This window comes from Danio rerio, chromosome 5, assembly GCF_049306965.1.
Source record: "Danio rerio strain Tuebingen ecotype United States chromosome 5, GRCz12tu, whole genome shotgun sequence".
Classification (NCBI taxonomy): domain Eukaryota; kingdom Metazoa; phylum Chordata; class Actinopteri; order Cypriniformes; family Danionidae; genus Danio; species Danio rerio.
The window spans coordinates 16526243-16548211 of NC_133180.1; the positions used below are offsets into that span (position 1 = coordinate 16526243).

The 21969-nt window shown below is 34.5% G+C and overlaps 1 protein-coding gene across 15 annotated transcripts in view; it reads left to right on the forward strand.

Moving 5' to 3' along the window:
• srrm4 (serine/arginine repetitive matrix 4) overlaps positions 1–20725 on the forward strand; it is a 763243-nt gene extending 742518 nt beyond the window's left edge. For 7 of the 15 annotated variants that reach the window (XM_073951113.1, XM_073951114.1, XM_073951115.1 and 4 more), the window contains 6 exons: positions 5801–5939; positions 11916–12238; positions 13110–13298; positions 13384–13488; positions 16237–16365; positions 18344–20725. In XM_073951113.1, coding sequence (XP_073807214.1) covers positions 5801–5939; positions 11916–12238; positions 13110–13298; positions 13384–13488; positions 16237–16365; positions 18344–18599 — 1141 coding nt within the window. In that variant the 3' untranslated portion in view covers positions 18600–20725. Of the gene's footprint in view, positions 1–5800; positions 5956–11192; positions 11209–11915; positions 12239–13109; positions 13299–13383; positions 13489–16236; positions 16366–18343 lie in introns of all 15 variants that reach the window. The other 8 variants (XR_012406131.1, XR_012406135.1, XM_073951121.1 and 5 more) reach the window with 6 other exon arrangements.
• The last annotated feature ends 1244 nt before the right edge of the window (positions 20726–21969 follow it).

Consider the following 21969-nt stretch of genomic DNA (forward strand, 5'->3'; position numbering starts at 1 on the left):
TCTTTGGAGTGGTTTGCGGGGTGATGGGGTTGAGGAAGCGCAGAGATGGGGCACTGTAGGGGGAACGTTGATGAAATCAAGTGTTAGGTTGAAATCTGTTTTCTTTAATAGAAGGTGTCAGAACAGATTTTATGTGAAGCATATAAATGCCAGTCCTACCAATTCATGTACAACTATTATGACAAATGCTTAGGACATTGAAGTGCATGCTTCCCTATTAGGCAAATAAATGCGTTTTATGAGATGTAAAATAAGACAATTTTGTGCTGGGTTAAAATACATTCTGAATTAGATGAACACATCAGAGTAATCATAGACACAGAGTTTTTCATGCATTAAATTGGCCTCAAACACTCTCCCAGGTGTCAGCGCTCTGATTGCTTCATCAGCCCTTCATACAAAAACGCCGCTCTCATTCATTCATCGCAGAATTTCGGCCTTTTTTTGAGAGCGGAGAAGAGCGAGCTCAGGTTTCAAATTGAAATAATCTTAAGCTGAAGATGATTGCTTTTAAATCCCTAACTGATCTCTCCATTATTTGGAATTTCTTAGGGATATTCAAAGGAGCAGATCATTATAGAAAGCGAGCACAGTGAAGCTTTACACGGTTTCGGGAGTTGAAAAGGCGCAGAGAGCCCACTCACGCCACACAACAGGAACAATGGCCATCAGTTCCCATTCCAGTGAATCCCCATTCACTTTGCGAAGACCCATTACAGATAATCTATGTCCTGAGCTGGTATAATTGGCATGTCCTTTCATAGGAAACCATTTTATTCCACCTTAAGCCTGTGCAGATCAGAGGAACGAGGCGATCGTGGAAGACAATAGGCGGGAAAAAATCTGCACATTGCCAATTGTTTAAGTAAAAGGACATTAGCTGGATTTCTTTTTCACTGCTATTTCAGCCGAAATATAATATCAGTGCGTTCAGAAGTATTTGCTTAATGGATTCTTTTCACAGAGTGCTTCCATTTTATATTTTTTTCTGCCATATTTCAACTTGTACTGACCCTTCTCCATGTCCCCGTTTGCACCTGGTATTATGATGTGTTTTTGTCAATACATTAACAAGTGGGCAATGCTAGATACAGGTGCAAATGGAGTCTAATGTTTTGATTTTGTACATTTTCAGTCAGTCAAAGAGGTAGTTTTAAACATTTAATTGAATTTCTTCATTCTTTCATTCATTTTCCTTCGGCTTAGTCCCTTGTTTATCAGGGGTTGCCACAGTTGAATGAACCGCCAACAATTCCAGCATATGTTTTACACAGTGGATGCCCTCCAGCTGCAACCCATTACTGGGAAACACCCATACACTCTCACATTCACACACACACACTCATACATTCTGGCCAATTTTTGTTTAGAAAATGTACTTATGGTGCATGTCTTAATACTGTAAGGGAAACTGGAGCATGTGAAACCCACACCAGGAGAGCATGCAAACTCCACACATAAATGCCAACTGGCCCAGCTGGGACACGAACAAGTGAACTTCTTTCTGTGAGGTGACAGTGCTAACCATTGAGCTACTTTGTCGCCTAATTAAATTTCTTCATGTGTTCATTTGCTGTTAAAAAGCCGCAAAAGAACGTGAACGTGATTGTTATTGGACTCTGATTGTTATTGGATTTTCATAGTTCCAGAGTTTCATCATTTTCATAGTTCCTAGAACTATTAATGGAACTACCCACTTTTTGCGTGTTTGCATTAATAAGAAATTGTTTTAAGGGATTTCATTTAGTTTTATTAATTTAGTGTCTTAGCCAGCACAATAGGAAGTACCAATGACATAAATATCTTGATTGTGTGAAATTGTGAGTATTTTAAGTCAATTTACTTATATTTCTATAGCACTTTATTCAATACAGATTGTGTCAAAGGAGCTTTAGAGGGATAAACAAGTTATATTAGTAAAATCAAGTGTGAAGTTTAGTCATTGTGAAACAAGTTACATCGGTCACATTCACTTCCCAGATTGTGGGTTTTGTTCTTGTTCACAGATATTTGTTGTGGTTGGAGGTTGTGAAATTAAAAAGACAGAGAATTGGGGTGGCAAGGTGGCTCAGTGGTATTTCTGTGTGGAGTTTGCATTTTCTCCCCATATTTGTGTGGTTTTCCTCCGGGTGCTCTGGTTTCCCCCAAAGTGAATTAGGTAAACAAAATCGGCTGTGGTGTATGTGTGTGAATGTGAGTGTATGGGTGTTGGTTCCCAGTACTGGGTTGTGGCTTGAAGGGCATCGTCTGGGTAAAACATATGATGGAATGATTGGCGGTTCATTCCGCTATGGCGACCTCAGATAAATCAGGGATTAAGTTGAAGGATGAATTAAGGTTACCAGTGAACTGCACTATATGACATTGCTTACTAATGAACACAAATGTACAGTGTACATGCAAATTGTTTGCAGATGCTAAACATTTTGTTACTAAACTAATGTTTATTTTTTAAATAACGGTTTGTAAATGAGTGGTTTGTAATTACGGTGATTATTTTTGTAAAACGTTGAAAATGAAATTTCAAAGGTAAACTTAAAGTAATATATGAAATTTTAAGAATAAATGATTAGTCAATTAAAAATATTGACGTTGACTTATTTTCTTTGTCGACCTAAGCAGGTCGCACACCAGAAGCGCCGCTCGGTGCCGCACAGCATAACACCTTGCAGCGTCATGCATTTTAGAATTCTTAACAGGTTTCTATCAGAAATCACACACCGGCGCCGTAAGTTGGGGGTTGTCCGTGGTGCAAAGCCATGACTCAGGACACTGCTGTGTGCGTCTAGAGTGCGATACTTTCAACTGTCATGTGTGCGCCGTGGTGTGTGACCTGCTTAAGTTGATTATACCGACAAAACATGGCAGCCTCAATCTATAATTTATCTGGACGAATTCAAGTTGCCATTTTCTAAAAACATTCCACATCCACAATAATTTTCAATAATCTGCCAAAAGTTGTTCATCCACACTGAAACGACTGAAAACACTTTATTCCCTGTAATGGGCATGCCTTAAGACAGAAGGTAATTTAACCTGCATCATTTACTTACTAGCTCTTTTATACATCACAGCAATATGTTAAGGAAAAGCACTCAAGTTTTAAAGTGGATGGACTGTGAAGTTTAGTTGTTACTACAAGTTAAAAATCATAAAATTGCAAAACAGCCCTGAGTAAAGTTTACATGTTCTTTGAAAGAAAAAACAGAAATAAAAAACCCTGTGAAAATCTATACCTTTACTCACATTACACTCTGCTTTCAAAAGACCTTCAGCATATAGTTGTAGAAAGGCACAGGTTAGGAGAAGGTGGCAACAACATTTCAAAAGCTGGAAAAGTGAGAAGTAGGCCCACGCGGAATCTGCGCATGCAAAATTGTGCAGATTTTTGGCCCATCATCGATTCTGTTTATTTACTTGTGTAAATGTGTGTAATTTATATTTATTTAGTTCAAATCATTTCAGTAATATTATTGACAGAAACTATTTTAAAAGGGGTATGATGATTTTCTAGGCACTGTATAACGGTAATCTTTAACAATCCTGTCAAAACAGAGAGAAGCCAAAGCAACTGCTGTACAATCTCCTCCACCATTTTACCCGAATTGGTCACATGACTAAAAATGCATTATCATTTTCAAAAGCCCACATTGTGGCTTTTTAAAACAGGGTGTTTTCAATGTTTTTCCACTTTGAAAAGTATTTTTGAAAAGAAAAAGAAATAGTTTTTGACTAAAATATAATTTTCAAAGTAAATAGAAGGCCGAACTGTAGAGAAAATCATGCATTTAAAAATATAGAAATAAAAACATGCTAGCGCACATGCACTGCAATAAAATGCTTTTCTTACTTTGATTTTTTTTGTCTTGTTTTTACTCCAAATATCTAAAAAAAAAAAAAACTTTAAGAAGCAATTTTCAAGACCAGCAAAAAATATTGTCTTAAGAAAAAATGTGCCAAAAGTTTTTTTTTCCCTAAAACAAAGAATCTGCCAATGGGGTAATCAAAATAATCAGTAACATTTTATAATAACTACACACTATGAATCATTTATTAAGCATTAGCATATGGTGAATTCAGTATCTGTTAAGCATTAACTCTACATTAATAAACGATAGTAAGCAGTTTATAAATGTACAAATTTTTTTTTCTTGACTTATAAGCACATGTATAATGTGCTTAATAATTGTATTTTCACACTATGTCAATGATTTATTTTTTATGAATAAACTAGGTATTGCATTATTTACAAACCAGTTAATTAGTTGGGAATTTTAAAAGATGATTCAGAATAAACATTTAGAATTCTTATTATTCAGCCATTTACTAATAGTTAATTTGTCAGTCAATTAATGCTTTATTAACTCAACTATATCCAGTTTTGTGACCTGATATGAGGACTATTTATGCTTTATAAATTAATTTTAAATGACAATTAAAGGGTCAGTTATATTGAATTATTATTTTATATCTAAAATAAATTTCTGTACAATTTAAACATCACTAAATAACTTTAAAATGTTGTATCAGAAAATATTGTTAAAATATTTTATTGTTGTTGTTTTATCCAATTTTTACAGTAGTTTTATTTTTTAGATAGGATTGCAAAGATTATTGTTCATTTAATACTTAGCCTTTATTTGTCATTTATGAGCGATTTACGAAGCATAACTAGTCCCCACTTTAGATTGTCACAAAACAGCATGAAGTTGAGTTATTAAAGCATTTATTAACATACATAGTAAACATTATATGCCTGAATAATAAGATGTATAAATGTTGATTTTAATAGTTTATTAATCATTTACTTATTTATTCTGAATGATCTTAAAAATTGACTACTCTTAAATACAATTGGTTTGTAAATGATGCAAAACTTAATTTAGTAATGAAGAATAAATCACTTGCAAATTATAAAAATAAAATCCTTAAGCACATTATAAATGGGCTTATAAGTCAAGAATAGAGCATTTGTAACTGCAGTTATAAGCTGCTTAATAATGTAGAGTTACTGCTTAACAGATAATGAATTCACTATTTGCTAATGCTTAATAAATGTAGTTGTAGTTTAATAGCTTAATAGATGTAGTTATTATAAAGTGTTACCAAATAATCTTATGTCAAAAAGAAAAACAAGATTATTCTGCTTACCCCATCCTATTTATATACTATATTTGGACTAGAATCAAGACAAATAAATCTAAGTAAGAAAAGCATTTTTGCCGTGTGGCCTAAGCAAGTCAACAGTGGCAAGGGGGCCGAACTCTACCACTTATATAGAATATAATGAGACAGAATTCATGCTTACTATCTACAGAGTTTCAATCAATTGCTTCTTGCTTGTAAGCATGAGTTTGTTCATTCAATAGTGCTTGTATGTCGTATCGAGTGCTCCTGCACAAGTGATGTAGAGCGTGACGAAGTGAGGGTTAAATCTCAACGCAAGTATCCATGAGAGTCATTTGGTCAATACCAGTGGAAATGGTCATTTGTTTCAACTGACCACTTTTAATTGTATCACCGAAGACGCACCTTAATTCCAATGACATTCGCCATTGTTACCAGTTTCCACCTCACTGACTGAATGGAGTAGAGCGGGAAAAAAACCCTGAAGAATGGCTTTATATCTTCCCTGTCCCAATTTCGGATTTTATTGCTTCTCTTGTAAAGCCGCTGTGAGCATTATCCTGATAAGCTACCTACAGCACGATGTATATTTAATGTGAATATGAATATTTGAATGTCTCCTTTTGCTGAAGGGGCCTTTAACAATGATTTCATGTCCTTTTTACGCATGTAGATCTGAAGATTGTGAAAAATCGGGTTTCAGAGACGGCGGTCGTTCATCAGATGTCCACGGAGGCGACGCATGCAGGTCGGCAGTCAAGCTGACCAATAAAATCTCCTCTAAGTGCTGCTGCCACTTTTCTGAAAGCACAGTAAGTGTTTTTGATGGCTACCTGATGCGCTTGCAGTGCCCAACTCTTGCTCTGTTTAAGGCCTTTGTGAGACCATCGATTTCTTTTTTGCTTAATGGATGTCAAGACCAAAAGCGATGTTGTTTTACACTTATCTGTTAAACTAATGCATTTGAAAGTCAGTGAGTGCACATCCTTTTGCTTACGGAAAAAAATAAGTGTGTTTTTTTTCACAATAAGGACTTGGATGAGGTAGTAAAGATTAAATGTATTTTTCTGTTATTGTTTTGTTTTGTAAAATAGCTAATGTAGTATTGCATTTTCTCTTTTTTAATAGAGACAATAATCCTCACTGTAGCAATGTCTTCAAGTGAGGTTATTTCTGTGGTTAGAGTTTTGAACCAACATGAGATTTGCATATTGCGCACATGCTTGACACATAATTTAAGCTTAAGTTAATTAACTTTTTTCAATGAGAGTGCTTTTCAAGTGTTTTCTGCTCTCAGTAATTACACTTGTTAAAAGTGACATCCAGCCTACTGCCTGACTCTAAATGCATCCACTCCAACAGAAAATATCAAACATCATTCAGTGAATTACAGTTTACCATCACGTATATATAATTACTAATAATATATTTATATTTAAGCATTATTTTAAGATTTTAAACTAATTCGTTCACTGCTTGTTTGCTATAAGGCTGTCAGATAAATCACTTTCCCCAAACTCAACCAGTAGTAATAATATTTTATGCATTTATAAACTTTAACAATTTGTCACCTTAGAATATTCTTATTAAATGATAACTTATTTACATTACATTTTAAGACTTTTTACTAAAAAATCATAATAATAATAATAAATCTAATGCACACACAAGGACCGGACTGCTCCATTGACAGCAGGAAAGACCAGAAAGAAACACAAAATCAGAATCGGCTAAATAATGCAGCACCACACAACATTGAGAACATTGAGAAGAAACCGAATTGATGCATAAATGTGATGATTTAGAAGCGTTTTTTTTTTTTTTTTTTTTTTTTTTTTTTTTACATTTAGAAGAAACAGTTTTTTAAAAACAAACATATATATTAAATGTGATTTTTTTATTTATTTTTTGTATATATAGTGAGTTCAACATTTTTCAGTGTTGATTAAACTACTTTGCTCATTGTCTGTTTTCTTTTAAAGTCTTTAAATTCGATATTAAGCCTTGAAGGGCAAAAACTTTAATTCTTGGGTCATATAATGCAATAAATATAATCCAATAGCTCATATAAAGCATATAATTCTTTAAATATGCCATATTAATTGCGTAAAATTAACAGCTTCAGTGGACATATAGCACAGCCTTTTAGCTCAGCCTAATTTGAGCAAGAAAAAATAGTCATTCTAAAACATTAAATAAATGCTAAAGAAAACAAAAATGTATCTTTCTCTTTCAATATTTCTTTATAAGTAAAGCTTCAATTAATGATCTGCCAGATTGAACCTTATAATTCCAAGCAGAAAATTACTTTTAGAATTAGAAGGTTCTGTCTGCATTTGCCCTGTTTTTTTTTTTTTTTTTTTTACCTCAGTTTGCAAATTTAAGAGAATTTTGATCATTTACCTTTAGCATACATTTTGGCTCTCTGTCATGTAAATGTATGAAAGAGAACCGTTAGACATATATTGTTTGCTATATAGAATGCAAAAACTTTGAAGCTCAATATCTTAAAATCATTCAGAATACAGATAGAACTTTATAATTCCAAGGTGATGAATTGTCAGTATGATTTTGTGCAATTGTGCTTAAAGATTTTTCAGGATGTGAAGAAAACTGTGGTTGTTTCTTTTAGTTTTTTTGGTTCGTTTTTATCTTTTTGTATTTATTTTTTATATATATTTGTTCTTTTTAAGAATTCCAAATACATTTAATTGATTTGTTGGCCCGTACGTGGGTCCTGGGTTGGTTTGCAATGCCCTTTCTCTGTTTAAGCCAAGTATGATTTGTTTTATGTACAAAAGCTGGCAAAAAAAAGCTGATGCCCTGCAAAATAAAATGTCCTTTCACATTTTACAGTTAGATTATTAAAACGTCCACGTATACGGTTGAAGTCAAAATTATTAGCCCTCCTAATAACTAATTTTGTAATAGCTAATTTTGTCTTTAATAATAGTCTAATAATAGTCTTTGCCATGAAGACTGGACATAATATTTTTCTAGTTATTTTGCAAGACACAGACTCAGCTTATAGTGAATTTAAAGGCTTAATGGTGCAGTAGGTGATTGTCTTCAGAAACATTTTTGTTGTGCCGGTTGAAAGTCTTTTCACAGTCTAAAAGTAATGATTAAAGTAAATGATCTAAATGTATTTATACATATTTCAATATTCAGGGTAAGGCGTAAATCTAAAAAATGTTCGTCCAATTAAAGTTTGTCAGGTTGACAATTCCCATAATTCTGATAATTAGCCCAAACTGTCTGTCAACAAATGTAGATTTTATACGTCTGCGTAGCTCTGTTCATGCAGATCGGCTGTTTGCGCACTCGCATTCACGTTAGAGCTTAGATTGGGCCCAAAAAATGAAATCCTACCCGAGCCCTTGCACCTTGTGTCGGAGCTGAACCCGGTCCGACACATTAACTGTAATTATGAACCCGAGCCCGATAATATGTATTAATACGATAATATTTAATATGTGGGCCGTTATATATGACTTTCCCCACTACAATTCTGAGATGTTAGAGCTACAGAAATGAGTTTAGATTGATCTTAATTAATAATGTAACAATGAACTGTAAACTGCATTGTCTGTTTATTCAGAATGGATCGGAACAAAAGAGGACATTGAAGGCTGACTATCATCCTTTTTTTTCTGCCATGGCAAGCCTGCTTCTTGACATGTTTCTGTTCATCCTGGAAGTCCCTATTTTTACGCCTCCTTCACACGGCACGTCTGAGCAGCACGTGTTTTATTCGGCATCCATGTAAATAATATACCGCACATAGAAGCAGCACGTGCAGAGCTTGAGCAGAGCTGAAGCAGCAGAGCCGCGATTATTTCAGTTCCGGGTCTATTTCAGCCTCAACTCACGCTCAATTAAAGTGACAGTGCATTGATAATGACCAAAACACATTGAATGACAGTAAAAATTAGCAATTTTACCCAATAAATGCATTGATGAGAGTGTGCCAGTGGAGGAGACGCTTATGCAGGAGCTAGAGCATTGCTGCGCATGACATGCGTTGGCAATTGTGTAACTTTGTAGACCCATACGTGTTGCTTTGGCCGACTTTGCTATATTTATATCATATTTCTAATTATGGCATAGGTTTCCACTCAATTAGGCTAAAAAAGTAAATACAGAAGAAAAATAAAACAAATGCTTGATCATGGCCCAGCTCACCCCAAAGACATTGGCAGAAAATATTGGCCGGGTAGGGGTCAAGTTTAGGCTTGGGCTCGGGCAGAGAATCTAAACTCTGATTCACGTACACATGAGAGAGTGACCAGTAAAACTAATTGCAGAATCAAACTTTTTAAAATCCTGAATCATTAATGGAGTTCCTTTTGCACGCTGGAGGAAGGATGACACCATGGCTGAAGTATTTTTCTTAGACAGGTAATATTATGTTTTAAAACTATTTTAGTCATTCAAAGCTGATGAAGATTACGTTGTTTTACGAATGGGTTATATGCACAGAAGTGTTGTTCATTGATGGGATTATTTTCAATTTCATAAGGTACATTTTACAGCATTGATTAGGTAGATTTTAATTCAGATACAACAGGAGTAAATAGCGCTTTTCCGCCTAGCCTGCTTTATTGAGCTGAAGCAAAGAGCATAGAATCATCAAAAGGCGACACTCTAGTGCGATTTGGGAAACGGCCACTAGATGGCATGGAGGCCATTTTTTAAAGAAAATTCCAATAGAACAACAGCATATTATAAGTCTGTAAAATCAACTATTAAACATGCTGATGATTGTAAGTGTTGTATTGTCGTCTTTCAGAATGAGTCTCAGCTTTATTTAAATAAATAAATAAAAAAACAAAGTAGCTGCTTGTCATCACAAAAGCAATAAGATCCAATGGACAGCCGATCGATTTCAATCCAAAACAGTGGAATCCGGGGCTGTTGCTGGGCGCTGCTGTGGCAATGGAACTTTCTATTGAATGTTGCCTCTTGGTCATTCTAAGCTTTTTGGCTGAAGTTTGTTTTATAATTACCTCACATTGGTTCATTTTTGAACAATGACAACCTATGATGCGCTCCCTATATTGTTTACCATGCTACTTTGAACATTCAGTCTGATATAGCATCTTTATGGTTCGTATTCGTGATTTCCAGAGGCGTGGCTTTAGACAGTGGTTCTCAAACTGTGGTATGTGTACCACTAGTGGTACGCAGGCTCCCTTCTGGTGGTATGTGGAGAAATGAAATATGTCATGTACATGCTACACACATTTCAAAATTTACCAAAAATGATGCATATTATATGCCATATATGACATATAGCCTATATTTCTGAGGTAATCTGCCACATTTTTTTAACTGTGCTGAGTTGTAGCTGCTTTACTGGGCCTACTACGCTACTGTATTTCAATACAGCTCATTTTGGTGGTATTTGGAGAGACAATTTTTTTTCTGAGGAGGTACTTGATGAAAAAGTTCGAGAACCACTGCTTTAGACAACAAGGGAGGCACTGTGTTTACAAAGATATTATGCTAACGGTTAGCATTTTTGCAGATCACCTACTGCACATTTAATTAGGTTAACTAGGCAAATTATTGGGCAACAGTGGTTTGTTAGCCAATCTAAAAAAAAACTTAAGGGTAATATTCAGCCTAAAAATAGTTGAAATACCAAATATTCCTTCAACCCAAATATTCACAGGAGGGCTAATAATTCTGCCTTTAACTGGTATACACAATATTAAAATAGCCACCTCTATCAGAGTTTGACCAATTCCACCATAAAAGTGTGATTGCTTTTTGTGCCATTGTAGCAAACCAGAATTTCACCAAAGCTTAGAAGCTTCATTCTATCCTTTTATATTCTATTTCGAATATATTTAAATGTATCCCAGCAGTCCCACAGTGTAAAATGAGAAGCGATTGAGGGCGCACAGCAGAGGTAAAGAAAAAGGCTGATGCCGATGTGTGGCAGAGTGGAGTTGGATTTAAAGAAGAGAGGGTTATTGTCTTTTTCTTGCACTTTACCACTCTAATGATGCACTTATGTCACCCGCTCTTCCCTTTTTCTTACACCTTACCTACTTAAGGAGGAAGTCTTGATTGGTAAGTCGATGCTATCCGCAGATTTAGGGACATACTATAGGCTGCTGGTGGACTTTAAAATCTCTTCCAACAGGGGACTAAAGCAGAAACATGTTCTTTTTTTTGTTTTTCTCAAGGATCTAGTTAGAGTGATGAAGATATTTCTTTTGTCTGCTTCCCTTTTCATATGATTATATTGTTTTTCTTTACTTAAGCCCATTCTGTGATGTCTGTTCAATGTTCTTTAAAGGACGAATACTTTCAAATGGGGGATTTCTGTTTCCTTTTCTTCTCTCTTTTTTTCCTGACTTTAAAGTAGCCGGAGTTTAATTCATGTAGATTCTTTTTACCCTCTTTTTTTTTTTTGGGGGGATCTGAATGTTTCTTTAATTTGCCTCTTTCATTAGCTTTGGTTCATTGTTTACTTTCTCTCTCTTCGAGTCTCTATTTCATTAGTTCCTTTTGTACGAGTTCTTGCTTTGTTCTTCTCGTTTCTTTTGAAATTTCTCGCATGTGACAGATTTGCATGGCGTTCTTTTAGTGATCTTTTAGTTTTTGTCCTTAAAAAAAAAAAAAAGAAGAGAAAAAAAGATTTATCTCCTCTCTGTGCTCTATAGGGACGTATGTGCCTTTTAAAGAGTACTCAAACTGCATCTTGCAGGTAGCAGATTAATAACAGCTTTGGTTTTTCTTGAGAAAAATGACAACTTTGCTTTGTCTGCTTGCAGGTTTCTCCATCACGTTCTGGGGTTGAGGGTTTAAGCAAAGTGGTGATTGTCCAGAATTCAGAATCCAGTGATGGCAAAAGACGTGCTGATTACGATTCAGGAAATGACACCTCTTCTCCGCCATCCAGTAAAACTGGCATCACGAGGTCAAAGGTTGCCGGAAATGGAAAGTTCTCATGTCTGACGTCTCCTGAGAAGCTGAGACTTGCTGATGGAGACAATGCGTCAGATTCAGGCAACTCACTAACCAGCTATGACTCTCTGGGTAAACCGCTGCTCAGAGAAAACACCCTGCATAGCTCTGTCTTCAGCAAACTTAAAGGGTAACATTTTTTACACTATTTCTGAATTTCATTGTCTCTGCATTTAAGTTATTGAACTTTTCAGCACTTTTTTAAATTAATTCCTATGGTGTAAAAAAAATTATTTGCATCTTACTGCATATTTGTCACACTATAACCTCCTAGGGGGCTTAGTGGCCACATACGTGGTCAGAGCTGATCGAAAAAAAAAGATTTTGTTCTGTAGTTTTTGCAAAATATGTTTAATCTAAAAGTGTCAAATATTGAAATTTTGTGCTGGCTTTTTATTCTCTTTTCATGTACTATGTTAAGCTGCTTTGATTTAATCTTTATTTAAAAAAGCTCTATAGAAATTTCAGTTATAATCTGAATCAATAAAGCTTTCCAAGTGTCTTCTTTGAAAAGCGGCCAAACCTAAGTCTAAAGCATTAAAGATTTATTACAGTATATGTTGGGGGTTTTGTGGTACTTTGTTATATTAATGATGTGGTTAAAATCCGTTTTTTAATTTAACCTGTTAATTACTCAACTGGCAATAGTAATAAACAACATCAAGTACATTGACATTATTAACATGTGCATGTAATTTTGTACAGGGGGTGAGCTTTTGTTTCACGGATAAAAATTTAATTTAATTTAATTTAATTTAATTTAATTTAATTTAATTTAATTTAATTTAATTTAATTTAATTTAATTTAATTTAATTTAATTTAATTTTATTTAAATACATTTAATTAATTAATTAAAATACATTTATTTAATTAATTAATTAACTAAAATACATTTAATTAATTAATTAATTAATTACATTTAAATAAATAAAGACAAAATAAAACAAAAGAAGTGATCAAATAAACTAAAATAATAAACATCAATGGTTTATAATTGCAGCGAAGAATCGGGCAGGTTCTGTGTGGATGTTGAGAAGACACAGCCTCTGGATCTCATCAGCGATAGGAATCGGAGTCCATCGCATGACAGATATGAGGACGGAACGAGGTCCCGCAGCAGAAGCATATCATCCCAAAGCAGATACTCAGGGCGTCACTCCAGAAGCCGATCGCTGTCCTCGGGGAGGAGGTGAACTACACCGCTGATGTTTATTACTGAAACTCTCATTTGCACACAAACTCTGACACGATCTTCTCCCTCGGCTCATTTACAGATCCTATTCCCGCTCATCCAGTTACTCACTGGCTTCACGGAGAGACAGCCTGTCGAGTGTGAGCAGCTGCCGCAGTCTGAATCACTCACGATGCACTACACACAGGTGAAGATCAGCCCGTACAAGTCACTGATCAAAAGTCATTCTTTGAAAATGACTTGTGCTGGTGAAATGTCATTTTTTGTGTGTGTGTGTGTGTGTGTGTGTGTGTATGTGTGCATGCGTGCGTATGTTATAATTCACATAATAAAAAAAGTCATGATTTTCAAAGTATAACATCACTTTGGAAACATTTATTATTACCTTTTGAGCCTCCCCATACAGTTTAATAGAGCACTTGGACTTGTAAGCTGCTTCGCGTGCGTCAGACTTAACAAGTGGATAACTTGTGACAATGGTAGAATCTGTTATTGAACATATGCATGCATCTTTTGTAATGTAGGGCTGCTCAATATATCATTTCAACATCACTATTGCAATGTGCACAACCAAAATAATCACATTGAGATGTGCAATGTTGAGACAGATTACAGTTGAGCAGGAGCCATGCACAGATTTTAGCCATAATTGAGTGAAATTTTAATATATGCATGTGTTTTTAAGGTCTGTGACTGTGAGCATTTCAATACAGTTTAAAGCATTCAGGCACAAGCAATTGCTGTTTGTTACGTTAATAAGGATTCATTTTATTGAGTTATTTATCAAATGAATGATATACAATATAATGATGACTGTGCAGTGTTGTTTTATATTTGATTGATCCATTTCTGTACCTGAATATGTCTAGACTCCCGCGAAAGCCATGAAGGACTGCTTATTTCACATTAATCTTTGCTCTATTGTATTTATCTATGCCTGTAATTAGTTTATTATATTTTATGCATGACTCACCCCTACAGAATCATCACAGTCAATCTAAATTAATCATTTAGAAATAGAGCTTTTTTTCAATTTTTCAAATAGAGCTATTCTAGCCATATGGTGAAATTGGATTTATAAAGCATAAAAAACCTATATATTTCAATATCATTTTTTCAATATCGTGCAGTCCTAATTTATGTGTGATTGTTCAAATTAATAATTAAAATACTCCTGATGCACAGCAGATAAGTGCATAATCTAAATGACACTAAACGTAACCTAATGAATCTAAGTGTGTCATCTTATCGCAAATAAATTGTTCTCATTGAATTTGAACCAATATAATGAATTTGAACATAATTGAATGTATTCATTAGTGTTGTCAAAAGTCTAGATATTTTGAGGCATATCAATGCAGGATCATTTTAAATGATGCAATAACGCTTTTCAGTGCCACATGGTTTCAGCTTGTTCATTTATCCACATTTTTTTTTCATTTCATTTACAGTAACTTATGCGTTTTGGGTTTCCTCAGTTTAAAGGTCAAGCAGAAGGAAGGCGGCATGATGTTTGTGCATCTCTTTGTCAGCACACACATGTGCATAAGTTTTCTTTTACATATTCTTCTGTTTCAACAGAAAGGTTTAATGGCAAAACAACAGAAGACAAAATCATTGTTAGACTGACCTGAAGAATGCATGAAGTATATTTATTTTGGTGTATTTAGTCGTCTTTTTGGTTACAATTTGCTTATTTGTTTCATATTGACTGCTCACTTGCTTTCAGTGCAGATTTTTATTTTATTTTGTTGTTTTGTTTTTTGTTTTATTTTATTCATTTTTTTATTTACGTGTTTTCAATGCAGTTTATTTTATTTTTTAATGTATTTTATTTACTTATTTTCAATAGTTTTTTAATTTAATTTAATTTATTTTATTTTTTATTTACTTGTTTTCAATACAGTTATTTTATTTTTATTATTTTTATTTTAGTTTATTGTTTTTTATTTACTTGTTTTTATTTACTTAATTTAAGTTAAATTATTTTGTTTTATTAAATTTTTTATTTACTTGTTTTCAATACAGTTGTTTTATTTTTATTGTTTTTTATTTACTTTTTTCAATGCAGTTATTTTATGTTGTTTTATTTTTATTTTTATTTTATTTATTCATTTTTATTGACATTGAAATGTGAACAACTGGCCTGGCGGGATCCAGTAGTGAAAAAAAATCTTTAACATTGAGCCATATTTGATGTTTTAATATTGGCAAATGATAAAAATAAGATACAGTGCTCAGCATATGTGAGTACACCCCTCACAAATCTCTCATTTTAATTAATATTTTCAATAGGATGCTTTACAATATTACATTTTTGCATATACATTAGTTTAGTCAGTATTGAAGCCAAATCTGAAGCTAATCTAAAAAAAAAATAACTTACAATAATTGTTAAAACATTTGTAACCCAAATGTTAGGGTGAAATATTAAATGGCATTTTAAAAAATGGCAAAAACAAAAAATATATACAATTTTGTTGAAATGTTGTAGTTAATAAATTGTTATGCAATATTTTGCATAAATTTAAATGTATTATCTTTCAATTTCTAAATATGTTCTGTGACTAAAATGTTATTTTAATAAACATATCTGTTTAAAAAATCTGTTTTGTTCAAATGCACCAATATATATTACCCATATTCACTAAGAAATGAATAAAAATATTTAATTTCAAAATGGGGTGTACTCATATAAGCTGAGCACTGTATGTATAAATAAATACTGCATAAACTGAATTTATAACTACAAAGCAATACCTTTAAAAATATATAGATAGCATGAAATATTGCTTTTGATTTTTTTATTACAACCAGAAAAATCATTAATTCAAATTACAAATCGAGTATCAACACTTTAAAGGTATTGTATTCAAGTTATAAATTCCTGTATTTTGAGCATACTTTAATGCATCTCTTTTATGTGTGACAAAAGGTTTCGCGAACGTAAAAGATACTGCAGTTCCTGCAAGAGCAGAAAGCACAGCAGAAGGAGACCTAGTTCTCCGATGAGAAAGAGGAGAAGGGATTCTCCAAGCCACCTGGAAGCCCGCAGAATCACAAGGTCTGTTCTGACAGAGCTAATAATCTCACAGCAGCACAAATTGTATCAATCACAAACTACTCTGATACAACTCCACTCATCTGACTTCAGTTAACACAGTCAGAGTGCTGACATACTCATTGTGTGGGAAAACTGTGTTATAAACTGGGCTGTCTTCTTTAATACAAACTGTTTCTACACACTGGCGTTCAAAAAATTTGAAAAGTGTTTTTGAAAAAAGTTTTCACTGCCGACCAAAAGTGTGTTTTTGATGATGCATGATCAAAAAGGCTATAAAATGAGTTATATTGTGAAATAGGACTTGCATTTAAAGTAACGGTTTTTATGTAAATATATTTTAAAACTGTATTCATTCCTGTTTTTTAAAGCTGGATTTTCAACATTATCTTCATCAAGGAAACTTTTTATAGTAATTAATAATAATTGATAATAATTTCATTTATGTAACAAAACATTGTATTTAAATACATTCTGAATGAAATGCCATATCCTTTAAAAGTTTTGAAAATGTAAAATGTAAATAATGATTAACAATTAATCAGCAAATCAACAAATAAAAATAGTTTCTGAAGGTTCACGTGAAACACAAGACTGGAGTAATGATTCTGAAAAATCAGATATGAATTAATTGGGTAAATTACATTTCAAAACAAATGACCAACAGTTATTTTAAATTAAAATGTGTCAAAATATTACTGTTTTATTGCATTTTATTGCATTTAATTCAACAACAAAACAAGTAAATATCGCTGTTCCGCCTAACCTGCTTTACTGAGCTGAAGTTGGTTTTATATCCACATTGGTTCAGTTTTGAACAATGACAGTCTGTGACGTGCTCACTATATTGTTTACCATGCTACTGTGAATATTTGGTCTGAAATAGCATGTAAGTATGGCTTAGTAATAAGTGTAATTCCTGCATGCCGGCCAACCATTTTTTAACTGCCAAATGACGTGAACTAGTGGGTTGTCTGCTGTCGTGAGCGTGTTTGTGTTTCAGGAGGTGTAGCTTTGGACGGCAGGGGTGGGACTGTGTTTCAAAGCTATTATGCTAACCAGTTACATTTTGGCAGATAACCTACTGCACCTTTAAATCTAGAAGGAAAAAAATGGTTCTAACAAATATTAATAATAATAATAATATAATTTTGACATAATAATATGTAAAAAATGTAAGTTAGTTGCCACGACTTAGCAGTTGGCATGATATATATATATATATATATATATATATATATATATATATATATATATATATATATATATATATATATATATATATATAGATCACTTTATTTCAAAAAGACACAAAAAACTGCCAACCCCTCTAAAAATGGCTAGGTTCCAATATCGATTTTTGTTAAGACAACATGAAGGAATTAAATCAACTTATTAGTTTCTACAGATTTACGTGGATTAAACATTAAACAATTAAGTTGTTCCAAAAAAACTCAAAACCTGTATTTTTTCAGCTCATTTTACATGAGTAGTTTGAACAAAAAACAAACAGTTTTTTCAGTGCTGGCTTCCAAAATCGATTTGTGTTGGGACAACATGAAGGAATTAAAGTAACTTATTTGTTCTTACAGATTTAAGTAGATTAAACATAAAAAAATTTGTTGTCCCCCCAAAAATCCTGAGGAATTGTGTTGTTTCAACTTATTTTATATAAGTAGTTTAAACAAACAGCAAGCATTCACTGTAAAAAATGCTGGGTTCCACACAATCGATTTGTGTCGGGACAACATGAAGGATTTAAGTTAACTTGTTTTTACAGATTTAAATAGATTAAACATAAGCAAAGTTGTCCCCCCAAAAAACTCAAGAATTGTGTTGTTTCAGAATATTTATATAAGTAGTTTGAACAAACAGCAGGTGTAAAGTTTTGAACGCAAGTGTACAGTATGATTACATGAACAGATTTCATTTCAACTTTGAGAGCTGTTTAATAACTAACCTTGTTTGTATTCTCTTTCAGTGCCAGAAAGAGGCCCATCCCCTACTACCGTCCCAGTCCCTCCGTCAGCAGCCGGTCCTCCAGCATCTTATCCTGGCGTCTGTTTCCTCTCACCCGCAGTCGAACTCGCAGCCGGTCATGCAGTCGCAGTCGCAGCCGCAGCCATAGCCACACATACTCTTCATACAGGAGCTACAGTCGCAGCTCCTCCTGGAACTCTTTATACAGCAGACGCAGCCGCAGTCGCAGCAGAAGCTACAGCAGAGCCCGACGCTGATTTACGGAGGACTCCCCACCAAACACGTCTTTCTGGAACTGCAAAGTGAAATGGAGCAGCACTGAGAACATGCTGTGCTCGGATGCGGAACGGCAGGCGGTGACAGGATCATCTGTTCGGTGTCAGATAAGACTGAAGCTTTCCATATTGTTGTGTACTAAACTGTGTGCTTTCATCCATCCCGTTCACAAGGAAAGGAAAAATATCAATCACAAAAAGCCCGCTGGTGTAGGACGGAGCAGACCAAAGGTTTCACTTCTGAGTTTGTGCCGTCCACCTTTTTCCACACTGCTGCTTTTCAAATTATGGGTTGCACTTCCGGTTTCCTTTGAAAACTTCCTGCTAATGGTAAGGTTGCACTTGAAATAGTAAACAGAAACTAATCTGGAGGAACAAAACAAACTCAAAAGAGATTTGACCATAGATATGATCTTTGCTCACAGATATGAACATATTTCTGTTCTTTCTGCTTCAGAATCAAGAACAATTTTATGTATTATTACGGTCATACATGCCTTGAATTAGGTTGCCAGGTTCAAGAAAATTTCCGAGCCCATTGACAACTCAACATTCACCTGAGTCAATTGCTGTTTTTCCACAAAGGGAAAGCTTACAAGCGTTTTCTGCACCAATATCACAGACATGCTGAATATTACTGTAGTGTAGCAGAAAAGTAAACAGAAACTAACCTGGAGGAACAAATCATACTAAACTCAAGAGATTTGGCCATAGATATGAACTTTACCCACAGATATGAACATATTTCTGTACTTTCGGCTTCAGAATCATGAACAGTTTTCTGTATTATTACTGTCATACAGTGTTCAGTCACTGAGGACCAGGTTGCCAGATCCAAGAAAATTTCAGAGTCCATTGACAACTCAACACTCACCAGAGTAAATTACTGGTTTCCTACAAAGGGAAAGCTTACAAGCATTTTCTGCAGCAGTATCACAGACATGCTGAATATTACTGTAGTGTAGCAAAAAAAAAAAAGGTAAACAGAAACTAACCTGGAGGAACAAATCATGCTAAATTCAAAAGAGCTTTGGCCATAGATATGAATTTTAGCCACTAATATGTACACGTTTTTTGTACTTTCTGCTTCATGAACAATTGTATGTATTACTATGAGTGTCATACAGTGTTCAGTCACTGATGACCAAGTTGCCAGGTTCAAGAAAATTTCGGAGCCCTTTGACAACTCAACACCTACACCGAGTTAATTGCTGTTTTCTCTGTTTCCATCACCCAGAAAACAAAACACACTAAACTCAAAATAGATTTGGCCATAAATACAGTAGGATCTTTGCTCAGACATATGAAAACATTTCTGTACTTTCTGCTTCAGAATCATGAATTATTTTATGTTTTATTACTGTCATACATGGCTTGAATAGGTTTGCCAAGGTCCAAGAAAACTTCCAAGCCCATTGACACCTCAACACTCACCAGAGTGTATTGCTGTTTTCCCACAAAGGGAAAGCTTACAAGCGTTTTCTGCAGCAATATCACGGACATGCTGAATTTTACTGTACTGTAGCAAAAAAAGTAAACAGAAACTAACCTGGAGGAACATTCATTCATTCATTTTCTTGTCAGCTTAGTCCCTTTATCAATCCGGGGTCGCCACAGCGGAATGAACCGCCAACTTATCCAGCAGGTTTTTACGCAGCAATTGCCCTTCCAGCCGCAACCCATCTCTGGGAAACATCCACATACACATTCACACACACTCATACACTACGGACAATTTAGCCTACCCAATTCACCTGTACCACATGTCTTTGGACTGTGAGGGAAACCGCAGCACCCGGAGGAAACCCACGCAAAGGCAGGGAGAACATGTAAACTCCACACATAAACGCCAACTGAGCCGAAATTCAAACCATCGACCCAGCGACCTTCTTGCTGTGAGGCGACAGCACTACCTACTGCGCCACTGCCTCGCTACAACCTGGAGGAACAAAACATGCTAAATTTAAAAGAGCTTTGGCCATAGATATGAACTTTACCCACAGATATGAACATATTTCTGTACTTTCTGCTTCAGGATCATGAACAGTTTTGTGTATGGTTATTATTGCTGTCATTCAGTGTTCAGTCACTAAGGACTAGGGTTGCCAGGTTCAAAAAAAATGTCAAGCCCAATGACAAATCAATACCCAAAAGAGTCAGTTGCTGTTTTCCCAACTCAAACACACTAAACAAAACACACTAAACTCAAAAGAGCTTTGGCCATAGATATTGCTTGTGCTACTAAAATGGACTGAATTTAAACAAACAAATTAAATTGAGCTATGTTCATCCTAACTTGTTTGTTTAAAATGCAGCCCAAATAAATTGTTTGCAACCACTTATCATAAAAATGTAGAAAATCCGATGAATTTTCAGTGTGCAAATACAGCGTGAAAACTGATTGGCAAGTAATTTCGACTTTGAGCTTTATTTTTATCTGTCATGAAAATAGCTTTAGGCTTGGTATTTTCAGGTGACATTAGTATCACAAGCATATCTATGGCCAAAGCTCATTTGAGTTTAGAGTGTTTTATTCCTCCAGATTATTTTTTTCTGCCACAGTACAGTAATTTTCAGCATGAAGGACTAGTAAAGTTTCCAGCAACTGACTCGGGACAGCACTGCTTTTCATTCCTTTAGGGTGGGTATTGTCGTTAGGGGTCAAAAATGTAATGGATCTGGCCACCATGGTCTTCAGTGACTGCATAAACTGTATGACAGTAATAATACCTAAAATTATTCATGACTCTGAAGCATGACTGCTTAAAATTATCTTGTTTATCTTGACTTGTTTCTCCTTATTGTTTTGTGCTTGTAAAGTAATTCTCAGCAAGTCTGTAATATTGCTGCAGAAAACATTGGTAAAGCTTTCCCTTTGTGGGAAAACGGCAGTTGAGTCTGATGGATTTTGAGTTGTCATTGGACTCGAAATTTTCTTGGATCTGGCAACCCTGGTCCTCAGTGACTGAACACTGAATGACAGCAATAATAATACATGTTCATGCTCAACTGTTCATGATTCAGAAGCAGAAAGTACAGAAATATGATAATATCTGTGAGCAAAGATCTAATCTGTGGCCAAAGCTCGTTTGAGTTTATAGTGTTTTGTTCCTTCAGATTACTTACTGTTTACTTTTCAACGACAGTACAGTAATATTCAGCATATTCGTGATATTTCGGCAGAAAGTGCTGGCTTTCCAACAATTGACTCTGATTGAACTAGGAGAAAAAATCATTTTCATTCCTTTTGGGCAGGATTTGAATTGTTTTTGGTCTCCAAATATTCTTGGACCTGACAACCCTGGTCTTCAGTGATGCACACACTTTATGACTGTAATAATAATACACAAAA